A 26914-nucleotide genomic window follows, 5' to 3' on the forward strand; every position below is an offset into this window, starting at 1 on the left:
CAGAATTTTTGTACGGACAAATTTTAATGTAAAGTGTCTTTGAATTAACACAGGGTGAAATCGGCCCAGCTGGCAGTGAGGGGGAACCTGGCCAGACAGGACTGAGGGTGAGTTCACCAAGTGCCAATATTCAAATCCGTGTTTACTGGCTGATTATGTGTAAAATTATACCTGGATTGACCTTCAGAGGCAGGATGAAGCAAGTCGTCTGTGCTTGATATGATCTTGCATTAGTCCAGGTGTGACTAAAGCACAGCAAAATACCATGGATTCTGGAATACAAACAGCAAAGGCTGACAGACTCAGCAGGTCAGGACAGCACCAGCAGAAGGCTGGGTGGAAACCATCTCCACACTCCTACCTGTCCTCGCAACCTCACATCTAAATCACAAAAGTTATTGCAGGAGATGGGAACAACTTCCATTCTGGAGTTGGTATTAAGAATATGTACATACACGTTGAAACTCTCGAATAGAACATAGGACATAGAACGCTACAGCACACTACAGGCCCTTTGGCCTACAATGTTGTGCCAACATTTTATCCTGCTCTGAGATCTATCTAACCCTTCCCTCCCACATAGCCCCCTATTTTTCTATCATTCATGTGTCGATCTAAGAGCCTCTTAAATGTCCCTAGTGTATCTGCCCCCACAACCTCTGCCGGCAGTGCATTCCACGCCCCCACCACTATCTGTGTGAAAAAAATTTACCCCTTATACCTTCCTCCAATCACTTTAAAATTATGTCCCCTCGTGTTAGCCATTGTCGCCCTGGGAAAAAGTCTCTGATGTTTCATCGTCACACTTTTCACGTCCAACATTCATCGTTGAGTGATTTCTCTGAACAAACTTGCAGGCTGAAGAACGTTGGGAGCACCGTGCACAGTTCCAGTCTCCATATCACACCGGGAGCACCGTGCACGGTTCCGGTCTCCATATCACACCGGGAGCACCGTGCGCTGTTCCGATCTCCAGATCACACCGGGAGCACCGTGCGCTGTTCTGGTCTCCGTATCACACCGGGAACACCGTGCACAGTTCCAGTCTCCATATCACACTGGGAGCACCGTGCACAGTTCCAGTCTCCATATCACACTGGGAGCACAGTGCACTGTTCTGGTCTATATATAATAGAAAGAATATGAAGTCACAGGAGAGGATACAAAAGGTATTCCCTGCGTAAACGTGGATATTTTTTGTGCTCGTATCTGATCCAATCTGCAGTAAACCTTACATACCCGGTGTCCCTCCACACAATGCATCTGAATGACTTGAACCATTCAATGGACAGCTCAGAATCTTACTTTCCACATGACGATTTGGCCCACCTTGCTGATGCTGGCATATACTGGTGTTTATGTGGCATATCAGACATCACTGAGTTCAACAAACACTGCTTCAGTCAGCTGGCATTTGTTTCCTGATTAAAAAGCAAATGGATTAACAAATGGTCAATGTTCTCCACTAGGATTAAAAGAACGGTCTCTCTTTCTGACTTAGGGTGAGCCAGGTCCCACGGGAGACGATGGACCTCAAGGGAAAGACGGACTAAAGGTGAGCTTGTGTAACCAGGGCTCGTGTTCGGGAGCCCAGTATCAATGACTCTGAGTGTCAGAAAGGCGTGCAGCCTAGATGAGGGCAGAGGTTTAGTCTCACACCCCTGTCCTCTGGGTCAATCCGTGCACCAATCACATGGCCCAGGAACATGATGAGACACTTGCACACATACAGAGAAGCTAGGGCAATGGAGCAGCCAAGGGCTCTGCCAGAGAGCTGGGTGCTAAGGAGCATCTCCAAGGTGGGGAGTGCCGGAGAGAGGGACATCCAGAGCTCACAGCCCAGGCCACGGAAGACAGAGCTTGGGCTGATCAAAAAGCCGAAATTGTTAGAGGACAAGAGATTTGGAATGGGTGAAGGGGGTTACAGAGATAGGGAATGGTGTAGGGGTCAGAGGGGGTGACAGAGACAGTGGGCAGTGTAGGGCATGGAGGGGTTACAGAGACAGGGAGGGGTGTAGGGGCTGGAGAGGGTTACAGAGATGGGGAGGGGTATAGGGGTCGGAGGGTGTTACGGAGACAGGGAGGGGTGTAGGGGTCGGAGGGTGTTACAGGGACAGGGAGGGGTGTAGGGGCCGGACAGGTTTACAAAGTTAGGGAGAAGTGTCAGGAGGGCTACAGAGGGTACAGAGATAGGGAGGGGTGTAAGGGGTTGCAGATAGGGAGGGTGCGGGTGGAGGGAGTTACAAGGGTAGGGGGGTGAGCCCGAGGTTGGGTACTGAGGCAGTGCCGGATTGGGTTCCAGTGTGGGTCAGAACACACCTCCCTGGGTGTGTGCACTCAGATAATGATCGCCCTGCAGGTGTGAAAGGAAATCAGGCCATTAACTTTCTGACCGTTCTGTTGAACAGGCTTCGGCAGGTACCTCAGTGTCGGCCCAAGCTTGGGAGGGATCCAACGCAACCTCACGGTGAACAGGCAGCCCCTCACACCAGTACAAGCAGCTCAGCCTCATCAGCTGACTGAACCCACCCTAGTCCTCCTGTTTTATCCGGGGAAGGCTGGCATTCCGATTGCACCCTTCCTAGGACCGGAGGAGACTGAGGGGTGATCTTATAGATATTTATAAAACCACGAGGGGCATAGACAGGGTAAATGCACACAGTCTTTTTCCCAGGTAAAGGGAACCAAAAACTAGAGGGCACAGGTTTAGGGTGAGAGGGGAGAGATTTAAGAGACCTGAGGGGCAACTTCTTCACCCAGAGGAAGGTGTTGAGGCAGGTACAATAACAACATTTAAAAGACATTTGGACAGGTACACAATAGGAAAGGTCTAGAGGGATATGGGCCAAACATGGACAAATGGAATTAACACAGGTAGGCACCTTGGTCGATTGGGTGAGTTGGGCTGAAGGGCCTGATTCTGTGCTGTAAATCAGTTTATTATTGTCACATATACTGATGTACAGTGAAAAACTTTGTGTTGCATGCCACCCATACAGATCATTTCATCACAGTGCATTGGGGTAGTACAAGGGGGAACAATAACAGAATGCAGAGTAAAGTGTTACATTTATGGAGAAAGTGCAGTGCAGGCAGACAATAAGGTGCAAGGCCATAATGAGGTAGAACTAGAGAGAAGGTGCTAGGAAAACTAAATGGGCTAAAGACTGATAAGTCTTCTGGACCAGATGAGGTGCATCCCCAGGTTCTGAAGGAGGTGGCTTTAGAGATAGCGGAGGCATTGGTGATAATTTTCCAGGAGTCGATAGACTCCGGCATGGTTCCGGAGGACTGGAGGGTTGCAAATGTAGTTCTGCTGTATAAGAAAGGTGGGAGGCAGCATAAAGGAAATTACAGACCTATTAGTCTGACACCGGTGGTGGGAAAGTTATTGGAATCGATCCTCAAGGATGAGGTTATGGAATACCTAGAGGTGCGAGGCAAGATAGGTCCAAGCCAGCATAGTTTCGTGAAGGGAAGATCCTGCCTGACCAACCTATTGGAGTTTTTTTGAAGAAATCACAGGTAGGGTGGATAAGGGAGAGGCTGTAGATGTTGTGTATTTAGACTTTCAAAAGGCCTTCGACAAGGGGCCGCACAAGAGACTGATTAATAAGATGAGAGGTCATAGAATTACAGGTTGGATAACAGAATGGGTGGAGCCTTGGCTGGTTGGCAGGAAGCAAAGGGTGGGAATAAAAGGATTTTGTTCTGGTTGGCTACTGGTTACTAGTGGTGTTCCGCAGGGGTCGGTGTTGGGGCCGCTTCTTTTTTCCTTGTACGTTAACGATTGGGATGATGGAGTAAATGGTTTTGTGGCTACGTTTGCAGATGACACCAAGATAGGTGGAGGAGTAGGGAGTATTGAGGAGACAGGAAGGTTGCAGAGAGACCTGGATAGTTTAGGAGAATGGGCAAGCAAATGGCAGATGAGATTCAATGTTGAGAAATGTGCAGTTGTACACTTTGGAAACAGAAATAAACGGGCAGATTATTATCTAGAAGGAGAAAAAATTCAAAGTACAGAAGTACAAAGGGACTTGGGGGTACGTGCAGGATACCTTAGAGGTTAACTGCCAGGTCGGATCAGTGGTAAAGAAAGCGAATGCTATGTTGGCATTCATTTCGAGAGGTATCGTGTATAAAAGTAAGGAAGTGTTGATGAGGCTCTACGGAGCACTAGTGAGGACTCATTTGGTATACTGTGCACAGTTTTGGGCCTCATATCTTAGGAAGGATGTGCTGATGTTGGAGAGAGTTCAGAGGAGATTTACGAGGATGATTCCCGGAATGAAAGGTCTTACATTTGATGAACGTTTGTCGGCTCTTGGACTGTACTCACTGGAGTACAGAAGAAAAATGTTGAAAGGACTGGACAGAGTAGATGTGGCCAAGCTGTTTCCCTTGGTGGGTGAGTCCAGCACCAGAGGGCACAATCTTAGAAACAGAGATGAGGAGAAATTTCTTTAGCCAGAGGGTGGTGAATTTATGGAATTCCTTGCCACGTACATCAGTGGAGGCCAGATCATTGGAGGCGTTTAAGGAGGAGATAGATAGATATCTAAATAGTCAGGGTATCAAGGAATATGGGGATAAGGCCGGAAATTGGGGTTAGAATAGTGTTTTTTTTTGTTCCCCCTCCCCCAATTTCTCATTTCTTTTTCTTTTTTCCCTTTTCTTTGGAGCAGACTCGATGGGCTGAATGGCCTACTTCTGCTCCCTTGTCTTGTGATCTTGTGAATGTGAGGTCAAGGGTCCATCTTATCGTACTAGGCGACCGTTCAATAGTCCCATAACAGCGGGATAGAAGCTGTCCTTGAGCCTGGTGGTACGTGCTTTCAGGCTTTGGTATCTGTATTACTCTGTTGTTCTGTGACTCTGTGGCTTCCCAAGCGGCTCTGTATACCCAGTCTGAAATAAGGTCACCAAATTATGTTTGCAAACTCCCCCGGAGACTCCCCAGATAATAATACATCTTTAGTGCTGTTGTTTGCAGAATAAATACTGCGCCCTGCACTTCTTTGAAACAATACCAGGGGGTCTTCTACATCCAACTGAGTTGGATGAATTTCCATCTACGCAGAAGGAGTCTACTTTGGCCCATTGAGCCTGTACCAGTTCACAGAAAAATCCCACTATCTGCTAAGTTTAACTGCACTCCCACCCCCCACCCCCACATTCCCATCAACTCCCCCCAGATTCTACCCCTCACCCACACACTGGGGACAATTTACAGCGGCCAATTAACCCACCGACCCATACGTCGTTGGGATGCGGGAGGAAACCGGAGCACCCGGGGGAAACCCACGCGGTCACAGGGAGAACGTGCAAACTCCACACAGACAGCGCCAGAGGTCGGGATCGAACCGGGGTCTCTGGGGCTGTGAGGCAGCGGCTGTACCCGCTGTGCCATTGTTCTGTAGGTGAATGTTCTGACAGATGGAATCTGTGGCAATGAAGCACTCCATCAGCCGCACACTGAAGCTTAAATTGGGATTTGATCTTAGAATGTTCTGAGTTAGTAAACAATCTACTGGGCTAGTCAGCACTGAAGCATTATACAGACCAATCAAATATTTCACAAATAGTTATTCAAGATATCGTTGAGCCTTCAATTCAACAGATATCTGGCACATCCTCCCATCACCCAACAAATCCCTCTTAAACTGGGGTCCCAACCTGCCCCCTCAGCCCCCACTATTCTGAACAAAAATTGGGGATTTCTCACCGGTCTCCAGGACAATATTTATCTCCCACATGACGTCACTAAACAAAGGCATGAAGGCCCGCTCACGTATCTCAGTAGTGTATGGGACTGTGCTGTTGAAAAGCCAGCAGTGTATTTGCCCACACTATCGTACTTCAAACAAATACTGTGCGAGCTGTTCACAATGAGATTATGGAGGTGACACAGCTCCTTTGGCACAGTGGCTCAGCGGGTACAGCCACTGCCTTACAGTGCTAAAGACCCAGGTTCAATCCCGACCTCCGGCGCTGTCTGTGTGGAGTTTGCACGTTCTCCCTGTGACCACGTGGGTTTCCCCCGGGTGCTCCGGTTTCCTCCCACATCCTAAAGACGTGCGGGTCGGTGGGTTAATTGGCCGCTGTAAATTGCCCCCAGTGTGTGGGTGAGGGGTAGAATCTGGGGGAAGTTGATGGGAATGTGGGGAGAATAAAATGGGATCAGTGTAGGGTTGGTGTCAATGGGTGGGTGATGGTCAGCACGGACTGGGTGGGTAGAAGGGCCTGTTTCCGTGCTGGGTGACTTTGTGACTCCAGGAAAAAAAGGAAGAAAGGTTTGCACTGATAAAGTTGCTTGTACCACCCCAGGTTCCAGAGTGTTTGTACAGCTCGGCAATTTACCAAATCCTTCACCATCAATATCCTCAGAACCTCCTTTTGACCGGAAACCCCACTGGACCAGGTGTACAAGTACTGTGCCTCTTCGAGTGGGTCAAAGGCTGGGGATTCACCTCCTGGTGGTAGGATCGGAGGGGTTGGGCACTGCTGTCCTGGGCAAGTAACAGAAGGGCATTTTGTTGTAGTGTTGCAGAGGGAATAAACGTGTAAGGTGGTGGATGGGGTGCTGGTCAACTGCTTTGTCCCCCATGGTATCTCGCTTCTTCAGAGTTGGTGGAGCTATACTCATCCAGACGTGGAGGGAATTTGATGGTGCCTTGTAGATGGTTGGAAGAGTTAAACTTGAAGAATTTGTTATATCCAGATGTCAATGAGTCGATTGTAGCTTCAACCAATACTCCCTCTGGTCCAAGGGAAGGGTATGATGCAGGAGCAAAATTTTCCCAGTATCAATAATTTGCCACAGTCTGAGCAGAGGCAATTATCCAGTAGGCTGCTCAAAGTTATTTTGTGTTTTGATGAAGTAAGTAGGGAGAATCTGTAGCCACGGCAGGAGGTTAGGTGAGCAGAGGGCAGAGTGAAGGGGAGTGGGCAGAAGGACCTGGGGGAGAGGAGGACTGTTCCCTGCAGCGAGTTGCTGGGATCTGAAAGGGCAGTGAGAGCAGATTCAACAGGAACTTGCAAAGGAGCCGTGCGGAGAGAGCAGCTGAACTAACTGGAAACTCAAGACTGCAGGAGATACAAAAGCCTGAAAGCACGTACCACCAGGATCAAGGACAGCTTCTGTCCCACGGTTGTAAGACTATTGAACGGTCCCCCGGTACGATAAGAAGGACTCTTGACTTCACAATCTACCTCATTATGACCTTGCACCTTATTGTCTGCCTGCACTGCACTTTCTCTGTGACTGTAACACTTTATTCTGCATTCTGTTATTGCTTTACCTTGTACTACGTCAATGTATTGTTGTAATGAATCAACCTGTACGAACGGTATGCAAGACAAGTTTTTCACTGTACCTCGGTACAAGTAACAATAATAAACCAATACCAATTCCAGATGCTGGAATGTGAAGCAACAACCAATCTGCTGGAGGAACTCAGTGAGTCGAGCAGCATCTGGGGGGGGAGAGTAGCTGTCAATGTTTCGGGTCAAAACCCTGCATCAGGACTGAGTGGGGAGGGGGAACGGCCAGAATAAAGAGAAGGGGAGGGGCAAGACAGGAGTCTAAGGTGACCGTGGACTTAGGAGAGGTGAAAGATAAGGATCAGAATCAGGTTTATTATCACTGACATAGATGATGTGAGATGTGTTGGTTTGCGGCAGCAGAACAGTGCAAGGCATTACATTACTATAAATTACAAAATAAATAGTGCAACAAAAAAAGGAATAATGAGGTCATATTCATGGGTTCATGGACCGTTCAGCAATCTGATGGCGGAGGGGAAGAAGCTGTTCCTGAATCGTTGAGTGTGGGTCTTCAGGCTCCTGTACCTCCTCCCCGATGGTAGTAACGAGAAGAGGGCATGTCCCAGGTCCCGGGTGGTGAGGGTGCTCAGTGATGGATGCCGACTTCTTGAGGTTGAGCCAGGTGGGGGAGGGGACGGGTGAAGCAAGACGCAGGTGGATGATAGAGGCAGGGAAAATAAAGGAGAGACAGGTAGACACTGACTGGAGATGCTTTCACAGGGCTGGGACAGGCATAATAGGTGAAGTGGTGTCCCTCTGGGCTGTGTCATTCTCTGTGGTGCGGTCAGTGGGAGAAATATGTGTCACATCCCGGCTGTTTAGAATCAGGGTAACAGTTGGTGTGCGGTGGTAATATTTTCCTGAAGTAGGCCGACTCTCATCAACACCTGCACTGTTACCACAGGGTGAACCCGGCGACGAAGGTCCCAGAGGCGAGGTGGGAGAACGAGGAGACTTTGGAGTTCGGGGACCTGCGGGTGAAGCTGGCGGACCTGGGATTAACGGGCTGCCGGTGAGTCGCGCGAGATGTCTGTGGTGTGGAGAAGGAACAGCACTGCCAGTCCTGCCTTTGTCCACGCACCTCCCCAAGCTGGGGGCTGGTGGGGAGCTTGGGTTGTTCATTGGAGACATGAGATTGAAGCCTATCGTTCAAATAATAGCTTCAGTAAAGGTGGCTTTGAAACTTGTGGATTGTTCTAGAAGCACCTCTGTTTATTTGTGGGCAGAAGGCACCTCCAAGGGGGGGGATTGACCTTCCTTGACCTGACCCTTGCCCAGATACACCCCTATTGTGGGTGGTCACGTTGCCTGACAGACTGTCCAATCCAGGGCAGTGAATGCTGGTCTTCCACATGTCTTTGGTTAACAGAAATCTATCAATCTCAGCCTCAGGATTAATGATTCAACATACATCAAGTGTTCACTCTCACCATCTGCCTCCCATTTACACCAACCCAATACTGATCCCATTTTATTCTCCCCACATTCCCACCGACTCCCCCCAGATTCTACCCCTCACCCACACACTGGGGACAATTTACAGCTGTTATGGACTCAGTGAAAGTCCCTTTAAGATAGAGAGTGTGTGTGTATGTGTGTGTGGGGCGTGATTACGTCAATAGAAGATAAAGGACGTAATGACGTTGTTGAAGAAGTCAGAAGAAGAAGAAGAAGGAGAGAGAGAGAAGGGAGAGAGACACCAGCCTGCTTGTTTTCTCTATCGATGGATGAGAAACAATAACTGTGTTTGCCACTGAAATCCATGTATGGAAGTTGGAAGTAATCCGGTGGAGTTCACTTTGTTGCTGACCTGTAGAAGGAAACAGGTATTTGTGTGTGGACGACCACGGTTCGGATGCTTTTCGGGGTGAGGAAGTCACTACCGAGTAAACACTGAAGTGTCGTTTGGGTTCCATCGTGGAACATTTGGATTTCGTATGTACTCTCTCTATGTTTTTCTACATCTACATCTTTTCTTCAGACAACGGTGGTTGTTGAAGAAGCCCTTGCTCATGTTTCACCTTATGGCTTGTGGAACTGAACTTTAAGAACCATTCAGGAACTGGGAGTTTTGGACTTTGTCACACACACACACGACGAGTTTAGTTTTGGGGTTAACGTTCGAGGTTTAACATTTTTGAATTCTAACATACTAACATTTTTTTTAACTTTTATTTTACGTATTATCATAAGTAGTGATTAATAAAATAGTTTTTAACACTGAATCATGCTCAGTTTGTTTCTTTTGTTGCTGGTTTGTGACAAAATTGGGGGCTCGTCCGGGATAGTTCCCAAGGTTAACGAGTGTCGTCTGGGATTGTACCCCAGATTGACGAGATTTGTTCGAGATTCAATCCAAAGATTTTTGAGGGAGGTCTGATAAATTCTTTTTAATTGGCTTGTGTGTGTGGAAACCAGCAGCAATGGATATTAAGGCATTTTTGGAGTCACCAACCCAAAAGGGATTGGAGGTGGCGAAAAAGGATGATTTGATAAAGATTGCTACCAGGCTAAACCTTACAGAAGTAAAGCAGTCTATGAGAAAGGCAGATATTCAGAGATTGATAGCTGGCCATTATGTGGAAAAGAAGGTGTTTGAGAAGGAAGTGTTAAAACAGTTTCCTGGCAGTGAAATAGCAATTTCTGAGGCACAGGTGCAGCTGGCAAAGATAGAAGCTGAACGAGAACAAACCCAGTTAAAGATAGAAGCTGAACGAGAGGAAAAGAGATTAGAGGCCGAACAAAAGCTAACTCAGATGAAGATAGAGGCTGATCTAGCAATGAAGCAGATGGAATTGAAGAAGATGGAGCTGGATAACGAGGAGAAAAAGAGGCAGCATGAGTTACAAATGAAGCGTAGGAGTTCGGAATCTGATTCTGATGATGGTTTTTCAGCCAGCAGGGAGGTTCGATTAATCCCTCCGTTTGAAGAAGATCAGGTTGATCAGTATTTCCAACATTTTGAAAAGGTTGCTGTGAGTTCAAACTGGCCAAGGAAAGGATGGGCTCTTATGGTACAGAGTGTGATTAAAGGTAAAGCTCAAAAAGCTTATTCTGCTTTGTCTGTTGAGGATGCAGCTGATTATACCAAGGTAAAACAAGCTATTTTGAAGGCCTATGAATTGGTCCCTGAGGCTTATAGACAAAAATTCAGAGACTTGAGGAAATCTGCAGATCAGACTTATATGGAATTTGCCAATGGAAAGAGAATATGTTTTGAACGATGGTACATGGCTAAAAATGTAGATGGGGATTTTGATAAATTGAAAGAATTGATACTAGTGGAAGACTTTAAAAGATGTGTTCCAGCTGAATTAACAACATATTTAAATGAAAAGGCAGTGGAAACTTTACAAGAAACTGCTAGGTTGGCAGATGATTATGCTTTAACCCATAAATCCAAATGGGGACAACCTAAAACCTTTCAAAAGAGTTACAAAGACAATCCAGGTAAACCGGAGATTAAATTGGGAGGTAATCAAAAAGGAAAAGATGAAAAGAAGCCAGGGCTGGAGAAACCTGTTGAGCGTATTTGTTATTACTGTAGGAAACCTGGCCACGTGATATCTAATTGTGCCCTTTTGAAGAAAAAGAAGGAAGCTGGGCCCAATGCTTGCTTTCAGGCAATTAAAAATCAAAAAGGTTTAGGAGATGCTGTTAAAGATCAGTCCTTGCAAGAGGGAAAAGCGGAAAAGTTGGAGGAGGTGAGAAAGGAATTCCGTTCGTATGTATCAGAGGGTTTTGTTTCACTGAATGATGAGTCACCCCAGGTGCCAGTGAAAATTCTTAGAGATACTGGGGCTAGTCAATCTCTCTTGCTGGACAGTGTTTTAAATTTTGGTGAAGAAAGTGACACTGGTGAGGTAAATCTAATACGAGGCGTTACAGGTGAGACCATGTCTGTCCCTTTTCACAGGGTGATTTTAAAGTCAAAGTTCGTAGAAGGACCAGTCGAGATAGGGATAAGACCTAGTTTGCCAGTGGAAGGAGTTTCTTTGTTATTGGGAAATGACCTTGCAGATGGAGAAAGTGTTCCTGTGGTACGGTTAACAACCAAACCAAGGATTGATGAGTCTGAGGATGATTCAGATGTTTACCCATCATGTGCGGTGACTCGAGCTAGAGCTAAAGAATTAGCCAAGACAGACAGTCCGGTGCAGTCTGATGTGGTTCCTTGTGACAGTCCTAAACAGGAAGAAAATTTTGATGCCTTATCTGAGACTTTTCTGTCTTCACTGGAGGATCAACATCCTTATAGTGAGCCTGAATTTAAAGATTTGTCTTTGTCGAGGAAGGATTTTATGGTGGAACAGACAAAGGACCCTGAGTTGACAGAATTGAAAGAAAAAGCTCTCTCATGTGAGGAGATTGAAAAAGTGCCAACTGGATACTATGTCAAAAATGGAGTGTTAATGAGGAAATGGAGACCTCCTCATGTTCCTGTTACTGAGGAATGGGAAGTTATTCATCAGGTTGTTGTTCCAAAAGTTTATAGGGATGAGATTTTAAACCTGGCCCATAGTATGCCTTTGGGTGGTCATTTTGGTGTGAATAAAACTGTAGGGAAGATCTTGAAACAATTCTATTGGCCTGGTTTGAGAAAAGATGTGGTGATGTTTTGTCGAACCTGCCACACATGTCAGATGGTAGGTAAACCAAATCAAAAACCCCCTGTGGCTCCTTTGAAACCAATTCCTGCTTTTGGTGAACCCTTTTCGAAGGTGATTGTGGACTGTGTTGGCCCCTTACCAAAGTCTAAGACTGGAAATCAGTATTTGTTAACCATCATGTGTGCCACTTCTAGATTTCCAGAGGCAATACCCCTTAGAAATATTAAGGCCAAGACGGTGTCAAAGACTCTTGTAAAATTTTTTACCTTGTTTGGTTTGCCAAAAGAAATCCAATCTGATCAAGGTAGTAATTTTATGTCAAAAATTTTTCAACAAATAGTCTATGAGCTGGGAGCAAAGCAGATTGTATCATCTGCATATCACCCAGAATCTCAAGGAGCTCTGGAGAGATTTCATTCTACTCACAAAAATATGCTGAAGACTTATTGCTTTGAAAACACAAAGGATTGGGACGAAGGTATCCATTTACTTTTGTTTGCCGTTAGAGAATCGATCCAGGAGTCAATCGGATTTAGTCCGTTTGAGCTTGTGTTTGGACATAGGGTGAGAGGACCTTTGGAGTTGTTAAGAGAGCAATGGGTTAATGAGGAAGTTCACTTGAGTCTGTTGGACTATGTCCAAAAATTTAAAACTCGGTTGGAGAGAGTCTGCCAGCTAGCGAGAGAGAATCTGAAAACAAGCCAGATAAGAATGAAGACATATTTTGATAGACGTGCTCGGCCTAGGACATTCGCAGTGGGGCAAAAGGTGTTGGTATTTTTCCCTAGCCAAAATAATCCCTTGCAAGCTCGCTTTTCTGGACCCTATGTTATTGAATCTCGAGTGACTGATCTAACATATATAATCAAAACACCAGATAGACGCAAGAAAACACAACTCTGTCACGTAAACATGCTAAAACCTTATTATGAGAGGGATTCAGTTGTGGCCTTGGTGGATGGTGAAAAGGTTGTTTCTAGAATGCCTGATGTTGATGTTGAGGAAGGCCAATTTAGACCAAATATTGTTCCATCGAAACTAAAAAACCAAAATATCATGGAGAACCTTGAAACGAAGTTGGACCATTTACAAGTTTCACAAAAACAACAGATGAGAGAATTAATTTTAAAATTTAAAAATCTGTTCCCAGATGTTCCAAACAGAACATCGATAATTACCCATGATGTTGATGTTGGGGATGCAAAACCAATCAAACAACACCCATATCGAATGAATGTGGAAAAAAGTAAACTTGTTGATCAGGAAATAAAATACATGTTGGAAAATGATATTATTAGACATTCTACTTCAAATTGGAGTTCGCCCTGTGTTATTGTACCTAAACCTGATGGAACTGTTAGATTTTGCACAGATTACAGGAAAGTGAATGCTGTAACAAAGTCAGATGCTTACCCTATTCCTAGGGTGGATGATTGCATAGACAGAGTGGGAAAGGCAAAATTTCTTACAAAGATTGACCTATTAAAAGGGTACTGGTGTGTTCCATTAACAGATAGAGGAAGGGAGATTTCAGCCTTTGTAACCCCTTCTGGATTGTATGAATACAATGTTTTGCCATTTGGAATGAAAAATGCTCCGGCAACATTTCAAAGAATGATTAATTCAGTGATTCATGGGTTAAAACATACAGATGCCTACATTGACGACTTAGTGACTGGGAATGATACTTGGGAAGATCACATCTCTGCGTTAGAAAGGTTGTTTGAAAGACTTTCCAAGGCTAACCTTACAGTTAACTTGGCTAAAAGTGAATTTGGCCATGCCACTGTGACGTATCTTGGTTATGTTGTAGGTCAAGGCAAGCAAGCTCCTGTTCAGGCAAAAGTTCAAGCAATATCTGAGTTCCCTATTCCCACAGGTACGAGGACTGTTAGAAGATTTTTGGGAATGGTTGGATATTACCGAAAATTTTGTAAAAATTTTGCTGATATTGCTCTTCCCCTAACTAATCTTCAGAAGAAGGGAGTAAAGTTTGTTTGGACAGATTCTTGTCAAGAAGCATTTGAGAAGCTGAAAGCCATTTTATGCTACCATCCTGTGCTCAGAACACCTGACTTTGAAAAGCCATTTTCATTAGCAGTAGATGCCAGTGATGAAGCTGCAGGAGCTGTGTTGTTGCAGAAGGGTGACCTTGATGATATTGACCATCCTGTAGCTTACTTTTCAAAGAAATTTAATGAGCATCAAAAGAATTATTCCACCATAGAGAAAGAATTACTGTCGCTTGTTTTAGCCTTGCAACATTTCAGTGTATATGTTTGCACCGCTCAGAAACCATTGACTGTGTATACAGATCATAACCCATTGGTGTTTCTGAGCCGAGTCAAAAACAAGAACAGAAGGCTGTTAAACTGGAGTTTAATTTTGCAAGAATTTGATCTCATGATAACTCACATTAAAGGCAAAGATAATGTGATTGCTGATTGTCTTTCCCGATGTTAAATGGGAAACATGTATCTGTACTAATCTGATATTCTGTAGTTGTGTAGCATGATAATTATTAACATTACTAACGGTATGCGCGGTTGAATTTTTCTTGGGAAAAATTTTTTTTAGGTGGGAGGTGTTATGGACTCAGTGAAAGTCCCTTTAAGATAGAGAGTGTGTGTGTATGTGTGTGTGGGGCGTGATTACGTCAATAGAAGATAAAGGACGTAATGACGTTGTTGAAGAAGTCAGAAGAAGAAGAAGAAGGAGAGAGAGAGAAGGGAGAGAGACACCAGCCTGCTTGTTTTCTCTATCGATGGATGAGAAACAATAACTGTGTTTGCCACTGAAATCCATGTATGGAAGTTGGAAGTAATCCGGTGGAGTTCACTTTGTTGCTGACCTGTAGAAGGAAACAGGTATTTGTGTGTGGACGACCACGGTTCGGATGCTTTTCGGGGTGAGGAAGTCACTACCGAGTAAACACTGAAGTGTCGTTTGGGTTCCATCGTGGAACATTTGGATTTCGTATGTACTCTCTCTATGTTTTTCTACATCTACATCTTTTCTTCAGACAACGGTGGTTGTTGAAGAAGCCCTTGCTCATGTTTCACCTTATGGCTTGTGGAACTGAACTTTAAGAACCATTCAGGAACTGGGAGTTTTGGACTTTGTCACACACACACACACGAAGAGTTTAGTTTTGGGGTTAACGTTCGAGGTTTAACATTTTTGAATTCTAACATACTAACATTTTTTTTAACTTTTATTTTACGTATTATCATAAGTAGTGATTAATAAAATAGTTTTTAACACTGAATCATGCTCAGTTTGTTTCTTTTGTTGCTGGTTTGTGACACAGCGGCCAATTAACCCACCTACCCGCACATCGTTGGGATGTGGGAGGAAACCGGAGCACCCGGGGGAAACCCACACAGTCACAGGGAGAACATGCAACCTCCACACAGACAGCGCCGGAGGTCGGGATCGAACCCGGGTCTCTGGAGCTGTGAGGCAGCAGCTCTACAAGATGTGCCACGGTGGCACCATGACTGGTTCTTGGTTCAGGTGCAGCCTTCCCCTGAAACAGTCGCAGTTTGTGGATTCCCTCAGTTAACCCTACATCTCCCAGCCGATCGTTTGGTAAATTGGTCTATTATTGTCACTTGTACCAAGGTACAGTGTAAAAACTTGTCTTGCGTACCGTTTGTACAGATCACTTTATTACAGAGTGCATTGAGGTAGTACAGGGTAAAACAATACAGAATGCAGAGTAAAGTGTTACAGCTACAGAGGAAGTGCAGTGCAGGCAGACAATAAGGTGCAAGGTCATAACGAGGTAGATTGTCAGGTCAAGAGTCCATCTTATCGTACTAGGGAACCATTCAATAGTCTTATAACAGTGGGGTAGAAGCTGTTCTTGACCCTGGTGGTAGGTGCTTTCAGACTTTTGTATCTTCTGCCCGATGGGAGGGGGGAGAAGTGGAAATGTCTGGGGTACTATCCCTGTATTCTATTCCCTTCATATTGAGAAATCTACCACCCTCAGTTCTGAATGAACTCAGAGACTGAACCACCCTCCAGGTCCACAGACTAACACAATCCGGGTGAAGAACTTTATCCTTGTCTCAGTCCTAAAAGTTGACCCCTTATTCCAAGACTCACCGCGGTCCTATATTCCTCAGCCAGAGGAAACATCCTACCCACATCCTACCAGGCTGTCGAATCCTGATTATTTACAATGGAATTCAGTTCTTAACCTTTAACGTACATTGGTAGCTGTGAGAGAGCATTTGTCAGTGAACACCTCTCCATGGTGCCAAATTTCCCGTCAGAGTAATGATGGGACTGATGACACATTCTGTGTGAAGATGCTAATCGGACAAGCAAAGCCACATGGAACACAGAACAGTACAGCACGGAACAGGCCCTTCAGCCCACCATGTCTGTGCCAACCATGATGCTCAATGAAATTGATCCCATCTTCCTGTACATAGACATTAGACAATAGGAGCAGAAGTAGACTATTCGGCCCTTCGAGTCTGCACCGCCATTTTGAGATCATGGCTGATCCTCAACAATCAATATCCTGTTCCTGCCTTGTCCCCATATCCCTTGATTCCCCGATCTATAAGAAACCTATCTAGCTCCTTCTTGAAAGTGCCCAGAGAATTGGCCTCCACTGCCCTCTGAGGCAGTGCATTCCACAAATTCACAACCCTCTGGGAGAAGAAGTTTTTCCTCACCTCTGTCCTAAATGGCCCAGCCCTTATTCTTAAATCATGCCCCCTGGTCCTGGACTTCCCCAACATCTGGAACATATTTCCTGTCTCTATCTTGTCCAATCCCTTAATAATCCTGTATGTTTCAATCAGATCCCCTCTCAATCTTCTCAATTCCAGCGTGGTCCATGTCCCTCCATCCCCAGCCTGTTCATGTGTCTGTCTAAATCCCGCTATTGTCTCTAGTTCCATCATCACATAATAGGGGGTATACAATTAAAGACACAAGAGAATACAGATGCAGCAGGAGACGCAAAAGCCTGAAAGCATGTACCCCAGACTCAAGGACAGCTTCTATTCCGCTGTTATAAGACTCTTGAACAGTCCCCTAGTACATATGTCAATAATAAATCAATTTACCAAATGGCACTGAGGTAGATCAGCCATGATGAATGGTGGGGTAGACTCAAGGGGCTGAATGGTTCACTTCTGCTCCTATTTTGCATGTTCCTATTTGTAAAGGAAGTCCTGCTGCTGATTGTGCATTGACTAAACAACTGTCTCTCTAACCACAGGGGCCCGATGGGACACGGGGCAAGCCAGGGCAACAAGGACGGACAGGACGAAAGGTGCCTTCAGTTTCTTGCTTGGAGAGTCAACCGAGCTGGCTGGTGATTGATGGGGATCACACTCCTGGTCCCAGGGAGAGCAGTGGAGAATGCATAACGTCCTGTTTCTCTTTCTTCAGGGAAGGAAGGGGCAGCAGGGTCCTGCAGGAGAACAAGGACATCCTGGTGAGCGAGGAGAACAAGGAGAAACAGGTCCAAAGGGAGTGAGGGGAACACGAGGAACAATGGTAAATCTCAACGTTTCTGCCACACTTCTCAAGCCCTACACCATGTTCCAAAGGCTTCCAGAATGAATGCAGTTCCTTTCGATTGTAATTTTGGAAAAATGGAAGCCAATTTTTGTGCTCAGTGTGATCCCACAAGCAGCCATCTAAGGTTGCCCATATTATCCATACAAGGGATTGTTTGGAGTTAATATTTGCCGCCATCAAACTCGTCATTCCTACTTATCCTTGTGACAACCTTGGTCTCACCACATCAGAGATGTTCCTTGTCCTATCCCTCCGCCCCACTTCCTCTGAACTCAAAACTAGCTTTTTATCTCTCTATCCAAATTCTGACCAAAGGTCTGGACCTGAAATGTCAACTGTTTCTCTCTCCGTAGACGCTGTCCGACCTGATGAGTGTTTCCAGCATTTTCTGCTTTTACTTCAGATTTCTAACATCTCCTTGAATGTTTTGCCTTTCATTTACCAGTCTCCGACATCCAGAGTGTCTGCTGTTCTGCAGTATGTTCCCGGGATCTTCCCTGCCCCCTGAGAGAGTAGATGGAACCCAGTCCAATGTTCCATCCAACGGTTGACAGTGGACTGTGTAGTGCTCCCTCAGTACTGACCCTCCCTCAGTACCACCCCTCCCACAGTGTGACCCTCCCTCAGTACCACCCCTCCCACAGTGTGACCCTCCTTCAGTACTACCCCTCCCACAGTGTGACCCTCCCACAGTACTGCCCCTCCCACAGTGTGACACTCCCTCAGTACTGCCCCTCCCCCACTCAAACCTGAGTCTCCAGAGCTGTGTGTTGGCCGTGCCACCTTTATTCAAAGTTGGCAAGTGACTGCGCTAATTTAGTAACTTCAGTGAACTGTAAAGGTGTGCTGTCTCCTGAGCCAAGATCACATTCCTCCAAAGCTCGGTAATTTATTCTCGATAACTGTTCAACTCTGTATGCAAATCTTCAGTTGGTGGTCAAGTGCAGGCGGTTACATGCAGTGGGTGCCAGGAACAATTTGAGACAAGTATTTCAGGGACACAGCGCAAAAGCAACATGGGAACAACACGGAACAATGTTCACAGTTTTTCTATTGCAAATGGCCTCTGCAGTGATTATCTCTGTTTGTGTAGGGACCTCCTGGTCTGATGGGCCCCTTGGGAGAACCAGGAATTATGGGATATCAGGTGAGTGAATGCCAACAACAACCCTACATTTATGTGATACCTTTGATGTGGTTAAAATATCCCAAGGTGCTTTGCTGGATAGGTTGAGCGAGCTCGGGCTTTTCTCTTTGGAGAGGAGGTGGATGAGAGGTGACTTGATAGAGGTGTACAAGAGGCATAGATCGACTGGACAGTCAGAGACTTTTTCCCAGGGCAACAATGATTGCCAGGGCAATGAGGGGACATAATTTTAAGGTGATTGGAGGAAGGTATCAGGGGGATGTCAGGGGTAAGTTTTTTACACAGAGAGTGGTGGGTGTGTGGAACGCACTGCCGGCAGAGGTTGTGGGGGCAGATACATTAGGGCCATTTAAGAGACTCTTAGATAGACACATGAATGATAGAGAAATGGGGGGCTATGTGGGAGGGAAGGGTTAGATAGATCTCAGAGCAGGATAAAATGTCGGCACAACACTGTGGGCCGAAGGGCCTGTACTGTGCCGTAGTGTTCTATGTAAAACCTGACACCGGGTCACAAACCAGAGCAGGTGGCGGAGAATCCGGAAAAGAGGGAGTGTTTATGGCGAGATTTGGAGAAGGGAAGAGGTTGGGCAAGAGAGGTCCAGGTGCATCTGCAAGATCGGAGGTGGAGGAGTACAGTGACAGTGGCTGGAAATGCAGGAGGAAGTTTCAGAGGTAGGTTGGGAACATCTCTTTTTGGACTTATCGATAGCGTCAGCCCCCACCATCTTCTGCTGACTGCTGTCCCAGTGAAAAGGTTCCTCTTCTCCTGCCCTCTGGCCAATCACTTGGGCCTCTGACAATTGACTCATTCAATCTGCTCAATAGGAACCTCTCAGCTCCCCCTTCAGGAGAACGTTCTCAACTCTTCCTCAGAGAGGCACAGGGGAGCGTTCTCTGGACTGAATCCCCTCAATCCCTGATCGTGTGGCTGGGAAAGTGCCCCCGCCTCCTCTCTGAGTCCTGTGCATTGTTTCAGAAGATAAATTCCCCTCCAGCCCCACCTTGTCGTCCGTTCCCCAGTCCCTGACTCTTTCTACTCATGGGAGGCCATCTCAGCCTCGGCCAGGTGAACATTCAACCATTTCCATAGTTGTGTTTAATTGGTAAATTGGTTTATTACTGTCACATGTACCGAGGTACAGTGAAAAACTTTGTTTTGCATGCCATCCATACAGATCATTTCATCACATCAGTGCATTGAGGTAGAACAAGGGAAAACAATAACAGAATGCAGGACAAAATTTAACCCAGTTCCACAAGTCTATGTTGCCAGGACTCAAGGAAGTTACAAAGAGAGGTTAAGCAGGCAAGGACTTTATTCCTTGGAGCAGAGGGGACTGAGGGGTGATCTTATAGAGGTGTATAAAATCAGGAGAGGCATAGATAGGGTGAATGTGTGCAGTCTTTTTCCCAGGGAAGAAGAACTAGAGAGCATAGGTTTAAGGTGAGAGGGAGAAGACTTCATAGGAATGTGAAGGGAAACTTCTTCACCCAGAGGGTAGTGCGTATATGGAATGAGCTACCAGAGGAATTGGTTGAGGCAGGTAATTTGGTAAATTGGTTTATTATTGTCACCATGTACTGAAGTACAGTGAAAAACTTCGTTTTGCGGTGCCGTCCATACAGATGCCCGGAATGCGTTGCCTGATAGGGTGGTGGAGGCACATTCACTGTGGGCTTTTAAGAGGGGCTTGGATGGGCCCATGAATGAGAGGAAATGGAGGGATATGGGCCTTCTGTAGGTAGAAGGGATTAGCACAACATTGTAGGCTGAAGGGCCTGTTCTGTGCTGTACTGTTCTATGTTCTATGTTCTATGTTGATCATTTTATCACAACATTTAAAAGGCACTTGGACAGGTACATGGATAGGAAAGATTTAGAAGGGTACAGGCCAAATGCGGGCAAATGGGACTAGCTCAGAAGGGCATCTTGGTCGGCATGGACCAGTTGAGCCGAAGGGCCTGTTTCCATGCTGTATAACTCTATGATTTAGGCTTTACTGAAAGTCGATATGGGTTTATTTCGACTAGACTGCAAAGCTCCTTTGAAAGCTTCTATGGCGACTTATAACTGACCAATGCTTCGATTTCAGGGTCACCGAGGACCAGCAGGACCTCTTGGACCACCGGGACCTAAGGGTGAGAAGGTAAGTCAGATCCGTTCTTCCTGACTTGCCAACCTTGGCCAGGTCACAGGGGAGGTCTGAAGAGGAGGGAGATAAATGTTTAAAAGATCAGGAGATCGAGGGTGATGGGGAATTGGCACAGGAGAGATGAGGCCTGGTCCAGATCAGCCGTGGTCACATTGAATGGTGGGAGAGACTTGAGGGGCCAAGTGGCCTCCACCTATTTTCTTATGCTCTTACTATGGCAATATCTGGATTTGGTTACAACAGCCGGATGTACCTCTTGCAATCATTTCAAATCACAATCAGAGATTGGAACTCCAAACTTAAAACGGAATGAGCAAAATATTTCAGCTTTGTTATTCTTTAACTATTTCAAGGAACATGGTTCTTGCATTCCTAATGTGGCTTTAAAGCAGTAAAATGTCGTAAGAGTGTTATCATATTCTGAATCCCAGTCAGCTGATTGAAAACCTGGACAGAGGTAGGAGTGGATTTTAAAAATGTGACACGGCGGCCAGGGCCGCTGCCTCACGGCTCCAGAGACCCAGGTTCGATCCCGACCTCCGGTGCTGTCTGTGTGGAGTTTGCATGTTCTCCCTGTGACCGCATGGGTTTCCCCCGGGTGCTCCGGTTTCCTCCCACATCCCAACGACGTGCGGGTCGGTGGGTTAATTGTCCCCAGTGTGTGGGTGAGGGGTAGGATCTGGGGGAAGTTGACGGGAATGTGGGGAGAATAAAATAGGATCAGTATAGGATTGGTGTAAATGGGTGGGTGATGGTCGGCACAGACTCAATGGGCCGAAGGGTCTGATTCTGTGCTGTGTGACTCTATGGAAAGGTTTGAAATTGGAATTGCTTTATTATTGTCACATGTACTGAGGTACAGTGAAAAACTTGTCTTGCATACCGTTCATACAGATCAATTCATTACACAGTGCGTTGAGGTAGTACAGGGTAAAACAATAACAGAACGCTGAATAAAGTGTCACAGTTACAGAGAAAGTGCAGTGCAGGCAGACAATAAGGTACAAGGCCATAACAAGGTAGATTGTGAGGTCAAGAGTCCATCTTATTGTACTAAGGAACCGTTCAATAGTCTTATAACAGTGGGATGGAAGCTGTCCTTGAGCCTGGTGGTATGTGCTTTCAGGCTTTTGTATCTTCTGCCTGATGGGAGGGGGGAGAAGAGAGAATGGGGGACAGAGTTACTTAATATGTTCAGGGTGGACAGTGACAGATGCTTGAACTATAAGGGAGTATGGGGAGAGAAGGGTAAAGTGGTGCTGACGCCAAGATTGGATCAGCCATTGTCACGTTGAAGGGCAGAGCAGACTCAAGGGGCTGAATGGCCTCTTCCTGTATTATAAGTCTGGATGTTTCAAGTCACAAGGAGAGCGATATGTAACAGAAATATGAAAATGCTTTCAATTTGTATAAAACTGATAACACTGAGGTGTTGCAGAGTAGAGTTGTAACCCCTGTTCCTTTCCTTCCACTCCCAGGGCTATCCAGGTGAAGACAGCAATGTTCCCGGACCACCAGGACCTCTAGGTGAACCAGTAGGTCATTCTTTTAGTAGCAAATACCGTTAATCCCTGTAAACGTTACTTCAGTGCATGTTCCTTCACATTTACCTGCCTTTTGCTGGAAGAATTTTCACAGGTCTGAAAACACAGGCACCTCTCAGACTCCTGCTTGGGTATTGCACGAATGCAGCCAATGCAACACTGCGCAGGAAATACTGCACAGGGGGTTTTCAGTGGAGTGGTTTTCAATTGAGTGCAAACATGAATAATTCAACTGTAGCTGGTCTAATACTGGACAAGATCTGTAAGTCAGCCACAGGGGTGGTTATCGATGGACAGACTCTTTGGGTAAAAGAAAATTGTTACTTTATCCCCATGGCAAACACCTCTGTAATCTGAGGCCATGGGTTTAGGGTAAAGGTAGGAGGTTTGGAGGGGATCTGAGGAAGAACGTAAGATATCTTTATTAGTCACATGTACATCGAAACACACAGTGAAATGCATCTTTTTGCGTAGTGTTCTGGGGGCAGCCCTCAAGTGTCGCCACGCTTCCGACGCCAACATAGCATGCCCACAACTTCCTAAACCGTATGTCTTTGGAATATGGGAGGAAACCGGAGCACCCGGAGGAAACCCACGCAGACATGGGGAGAACGTACAAACTCCTTACAGACAGCGGCGGGAATTGAACCCGGGTCACTGGCGCTATAATAGTGTTACGCTAACCACTACGCTACCGTGCCTGCCCCAGAGGGGGGTTGGAATCTGGAACGCACTACCCGAGGGGGTGGTGGAGGCAGAGACTCTCACAACATTTAAGAAATGTCTAAACAAGCACTTGAATCACCAAGGCGGAGAAGAGTAGGACCAAGTGCTGGGGAATGGGATTAGCGGAACTAGGATGTAATGGTCAGCATGGACACAGTGGACCGAAGGGCCTGTTTCTGGGCTGTCTGGCTCTAGAACTCTGTGAGCCCCTAAATGTTTCCTTTTGTGTGTATTTAAGCAGCTCTTTTGAGTCCTCCCCCACTGTATCTTCAGACAACACATCCCAGATCTCCATGGGAACACATTCTCCACATGGATCTTTTGACTGTCACCACAAATCCACATGAGGTTTGAGGATTAACTTGGCCGATAAATGGTTGCTATCATTCCTGGATTATTCCAGAAACAGGCCCTTCAGCCCACCGTGTAATGCTGACCATCAAGCAGCCCTCCGTGTTAGTCCCATTTATCAGTGATTCAGGTGCTGATCTAAGTGGGGGTAAGGTTCCAGTGCTCCCGCAGAGCATCATTTAAAGAAATCTTCGTTCCATTAAAAAACGGTTGCTGTGCTCAGTCCTGGAGACAAGTGACGATAATTCAGTGCGAATCACTCAGAACCGAGCACTGACGTTTGCATTTTTTCTCTTAAGACTTTGTAAAAGGAGGATTTGGGGGTTAAAGAAAATCAAAAAAAGCTGCAGATGCTGGAAATCTGAAATAAAAGCAGAAAATGCTGGAAACGCTCAGCGCATGTGGAGAGAGAAACAGTCAGCGTTTCAGGTCAAAGACCCTTTATCATGGCTGAGAAGGAGAGAAAACAAGTTAGTCTAAGTACTGGAGGTGGTGAGGGGGATAATGAGCGGTACGATGGGTTAGGGTGAAGTGATGGTCAGTCATTGACTGTATAGTGAGGCTCCCTTGTCTGTGTAATGTGGTGCTAATGTAGAGTCTGGGTAACAGAAGCTGGAATCTGGAACAAACAATCTCTGGAGGAACTCAGCTGGTCAAGCAGCATCTGTTGGGAGGGTGGAGGTGGGGGAAGGAATTGTCATAGTTTCGGGTCAAGACCCTGCATCAGGACTGGTCTAGGCCACAGAGTCCAGGTAACAATGTACAGTCCCACCTACTGAGACATGCCCAGCAAACTTGAATATCCACATGGAAGAGAAAGAGTGATGGTAGGCTCCAATGACCTGTCCTGATACAAACAGGAAGAAAGTGCGAGTTATCTAAAGTTGGAGAATTCGATATTGAGTCCTGCAGACTGCAGTGTGCCCTGATAGGGGGATGAGGGTTTATTCCACAAGCTCATTGCAGGAGGTCACAGACAGAGGTCAGGTGGGAGTGGGACGGGGGACTGAAGTGGCAGATGGACGAGGAGGTTTCCTTTCACGCTAGCTTCCTGGAGGCTTACCTCTGCGAGGCAAGGCACATCTGATTAACCTCTCAGTCTTCAATGCCTCAATACATTTATCTTCTTTCCTTCCACCATGAGACACACAGAGAAAAGTAACCAGTTCTTGGTCACTAGTTGCATCTTATTTCAGCTCCTCTTCCCACTCCCACACTGACCTGTCTGTCCACGGCCTCCACTGCCACAATGAGGCCAAAAGCAAACTACAGGAAGAGCAGCTCACATTCTCCTTGGGTAGTCTGCAGCCCAGTTGTATGAACATTGACTTTTCCAATTTCAGATAAACCACCCCCCTCCCAACCCCCACCGTGTTCCTTTCCCACTCCCACCATCCACCCAGGGTCTCTCTCTCCCTTTGTTCATCTTTTCCGTTCCCTCCCCCAACGCTCATTCCAGAGCCTCATCTCCCTCCCTCACTGCTCCCATCTGCCCATCACCCACATACCTATCTCCATGGGTTTCTTCTCCCTTGGTTCCCCTTTCCTATCCCCTCTCCCACCCGGATCTATCCGCCCATCATCCCTCTCTCATCTGGTTCCACCTATCACCTACCGGCCCCTGCCTCACCCCTCCCACTCACCAGCCATCTTCCCTTCCACTCTCAGTCCTGATGCAGGGTCTCGACCAGAAACATTGACTGTCCCTTTACCTCCACAGACGCTGCTCGACTCGCTGTGTTCCTCCGGCATCTTATTACCTTTGACTCTCAGTTCCAGTATCGGCAGTCCCTGTGTGCCAGTGTACCACCCCCGCCGTCATGTAGCGGCCGTGATTATCACCCTCTCTCTGAACTTCAGCGACAGTGAAGCAGCAGAAATGGAGGACAAATTTGTCTCCAGTCATGTGAGGGGCACGTTTCTGCTGCAAGCTGTGTACTGTCGGACACGTAGGGGGTGTGGGGTAAGGTTACCACCACACAGAATCAGCAACATGCCCACTGCCAACCAGCTAAATGCACTGGGCACATGGCAAACCTGTCCGAGCAACTGTCTACGGTGGGGATCAGGCACCCTGTCTGTACTGAGATGGGACATCACTCATGAAAAACATGATGATGCTGGAGGACTTGTCACCCAGATCATCACCCAGATTGTGGGCCAATTATAATTGTGTCTAAAGGGTCACAATTCAGCAGAGGGTTCTCCACAGAGAGAGTTTCATTCATAAAGAGGAGGAGAAGCTGTGATAGACAGAAGGTGTGTGCTGATTGAGAGAGGAGAGGTCGGGGAGACATAAAGCCAGCATGGAGGCTGCATGTTGTCCACAAAGTAATTTACAGTGTTTTCACTGACATAACTCAGACAATGTATACGTACCATGGGAGGGGTGATACTGAGGGAGGGTCACACTGTGGGAGGGGCAGTAATGAGGGAGCATTGCACTGTGGGAGGGGCGGTACTGAGGGAGGGTCACACTGCGGTGGGTCAGTACTGAGGGAGGGTCACACTGCGGTGGGTCAGTACTGAGGAAGGGTCACCCTGTGGGAGGGGTGATACTGAGGGAGTGATGCAATGTCAGAGAGGCTAAGCAGAATGTTGATTTGATTCTCATACTGATGAAAACCATTCTCCCTTTGAAGGTGCACAGTGAGGTTTGTCGCAGTGCTTTGACCACAATCCTTCAATCAACCGCGATAAACTGTTACCTGGGCATTATCACTTGTTTGTGGGAGCCTGCTTTACACAATTTGAGTTCAAGCCATACCCTAAACATCATTGCTTTCATCATGTCCTACAGCACGGAAACAGGCCCTTTGGCCCATCGAGTCCGTGCCGACCATCACCCACCCATTGACACCAATCCTACACTGATCCCATTTTATTCTGCCCACATTCCCGTCAACATGAGATGATGCATTTTGGAAAATCAAACCAGTGTAGGACTTATACAATGAATGGTAGGGGACTAGGGAGTGTAATGGAACAGAGGGACCCAGGTGTACAAGTGCAAACTTTGGTGAAAGCGGCGTTACAGGTAGACAGGGTGGTGCAAAAGGTGTTTAGCACGCTGGCCTTCATCAGTCAGAGCACTGAATACAGGAGTTGGGACATTATGTTGCAGTTGTATAAGTTGTTGGTGAGGCTGCACTTGGAGCACTGGGTACAGTTTGGTCGCCCTGTTACAGGAAAGACGTGGTTAAATTAGAAAGAGCGCGGAGGAGATTTACGAGGACGTTGCCAGGACTCGAGGGCCTGAGTTATAGGGAGAGGTCGGCCAGGCCAGGTCTTTATTCCTTGGAACGTAGGAGAATGAGGGGTGACCTTTAAAATGTTTACAATTTTGAGAGGCATTGATAGGTTGGACAGTAACGGTCTTTTCCCCAGGGTAGGGGAGGCCGGAACTAGGGGGAATAGGTTTAGGGTGAGAGGGGAAAGATTTAAAAGGGACCTGAGGGGTAACTTTTTCACACAGAGGGCGGTGAGTGTATGGAACGAGCT

The 26914-nt window shown here is 46.5% G+C and overlaps 1 protein-coding gene across 4 annotated transcripts in view; it reads left to right on the forward strand.

Annotated features, from left to right (window-relative positions):
* Positions 1 to 26914, forward strand: part of LOC127568859 (collagen alpha-1(XXIV) chain) — a 274610-nt gene that overhangs the window by 197755 nt on the left and 49941 nt on the right. For all 4 annotated transcript variants that reach the window (XR_007956090.1, XM_052013085.1, XM_052013087.1 and 1 more), the window contains 8 exons: positions 54 to 107; positions 1502 to 1555; positions 8234 to 8341; positions 17185 to 17238; positions 17358 to 17465; positions 18583 to 18636; positions 20733 to 20786; positions 22271 to 22327. Coding sequence is in view for 3 of the 4 variants with exons in the window: in XM_052013085.1 (XP_051869045.1) it covers positions 54 to 107; positions 1502 to 1555; positions 8234 to 8341; positions 17185 to 17238; positions 17358 to 17465; positions 18583 to 18636; positions 20733 to 20786; positions 22271 to 22327 (543 nt within the window). In the remaining variant the exon portion in view is untranslated. The remainder of the gene's footprint in view (positions 1 to 53; positions 108 to 1501; positions 1556 to 8233; positions 8342 to 17184; positions 17239 to 17357; positions 17466 to 18582; positions 18637 to 20732; positions 20787 to 22270; positions 22328 to 26914) is intronic.

The sequence above is a fragment of the Pristis pectinata genome, chromosome 3 (assembly GCF_009764475.1).
Source record: "Pristis pectinata isolate sPriPec2 chromosome 3, sPriPec2.1.pri, whole genome shotgun sequence".
Classification (NCBI taxonomy): domain Eukaryota; kingdom Metazoa; phylum Chordata; class Chondrichthyes; order Rhinopristiformes; family Pristidae; genus Pristis; species Pristis pectinata.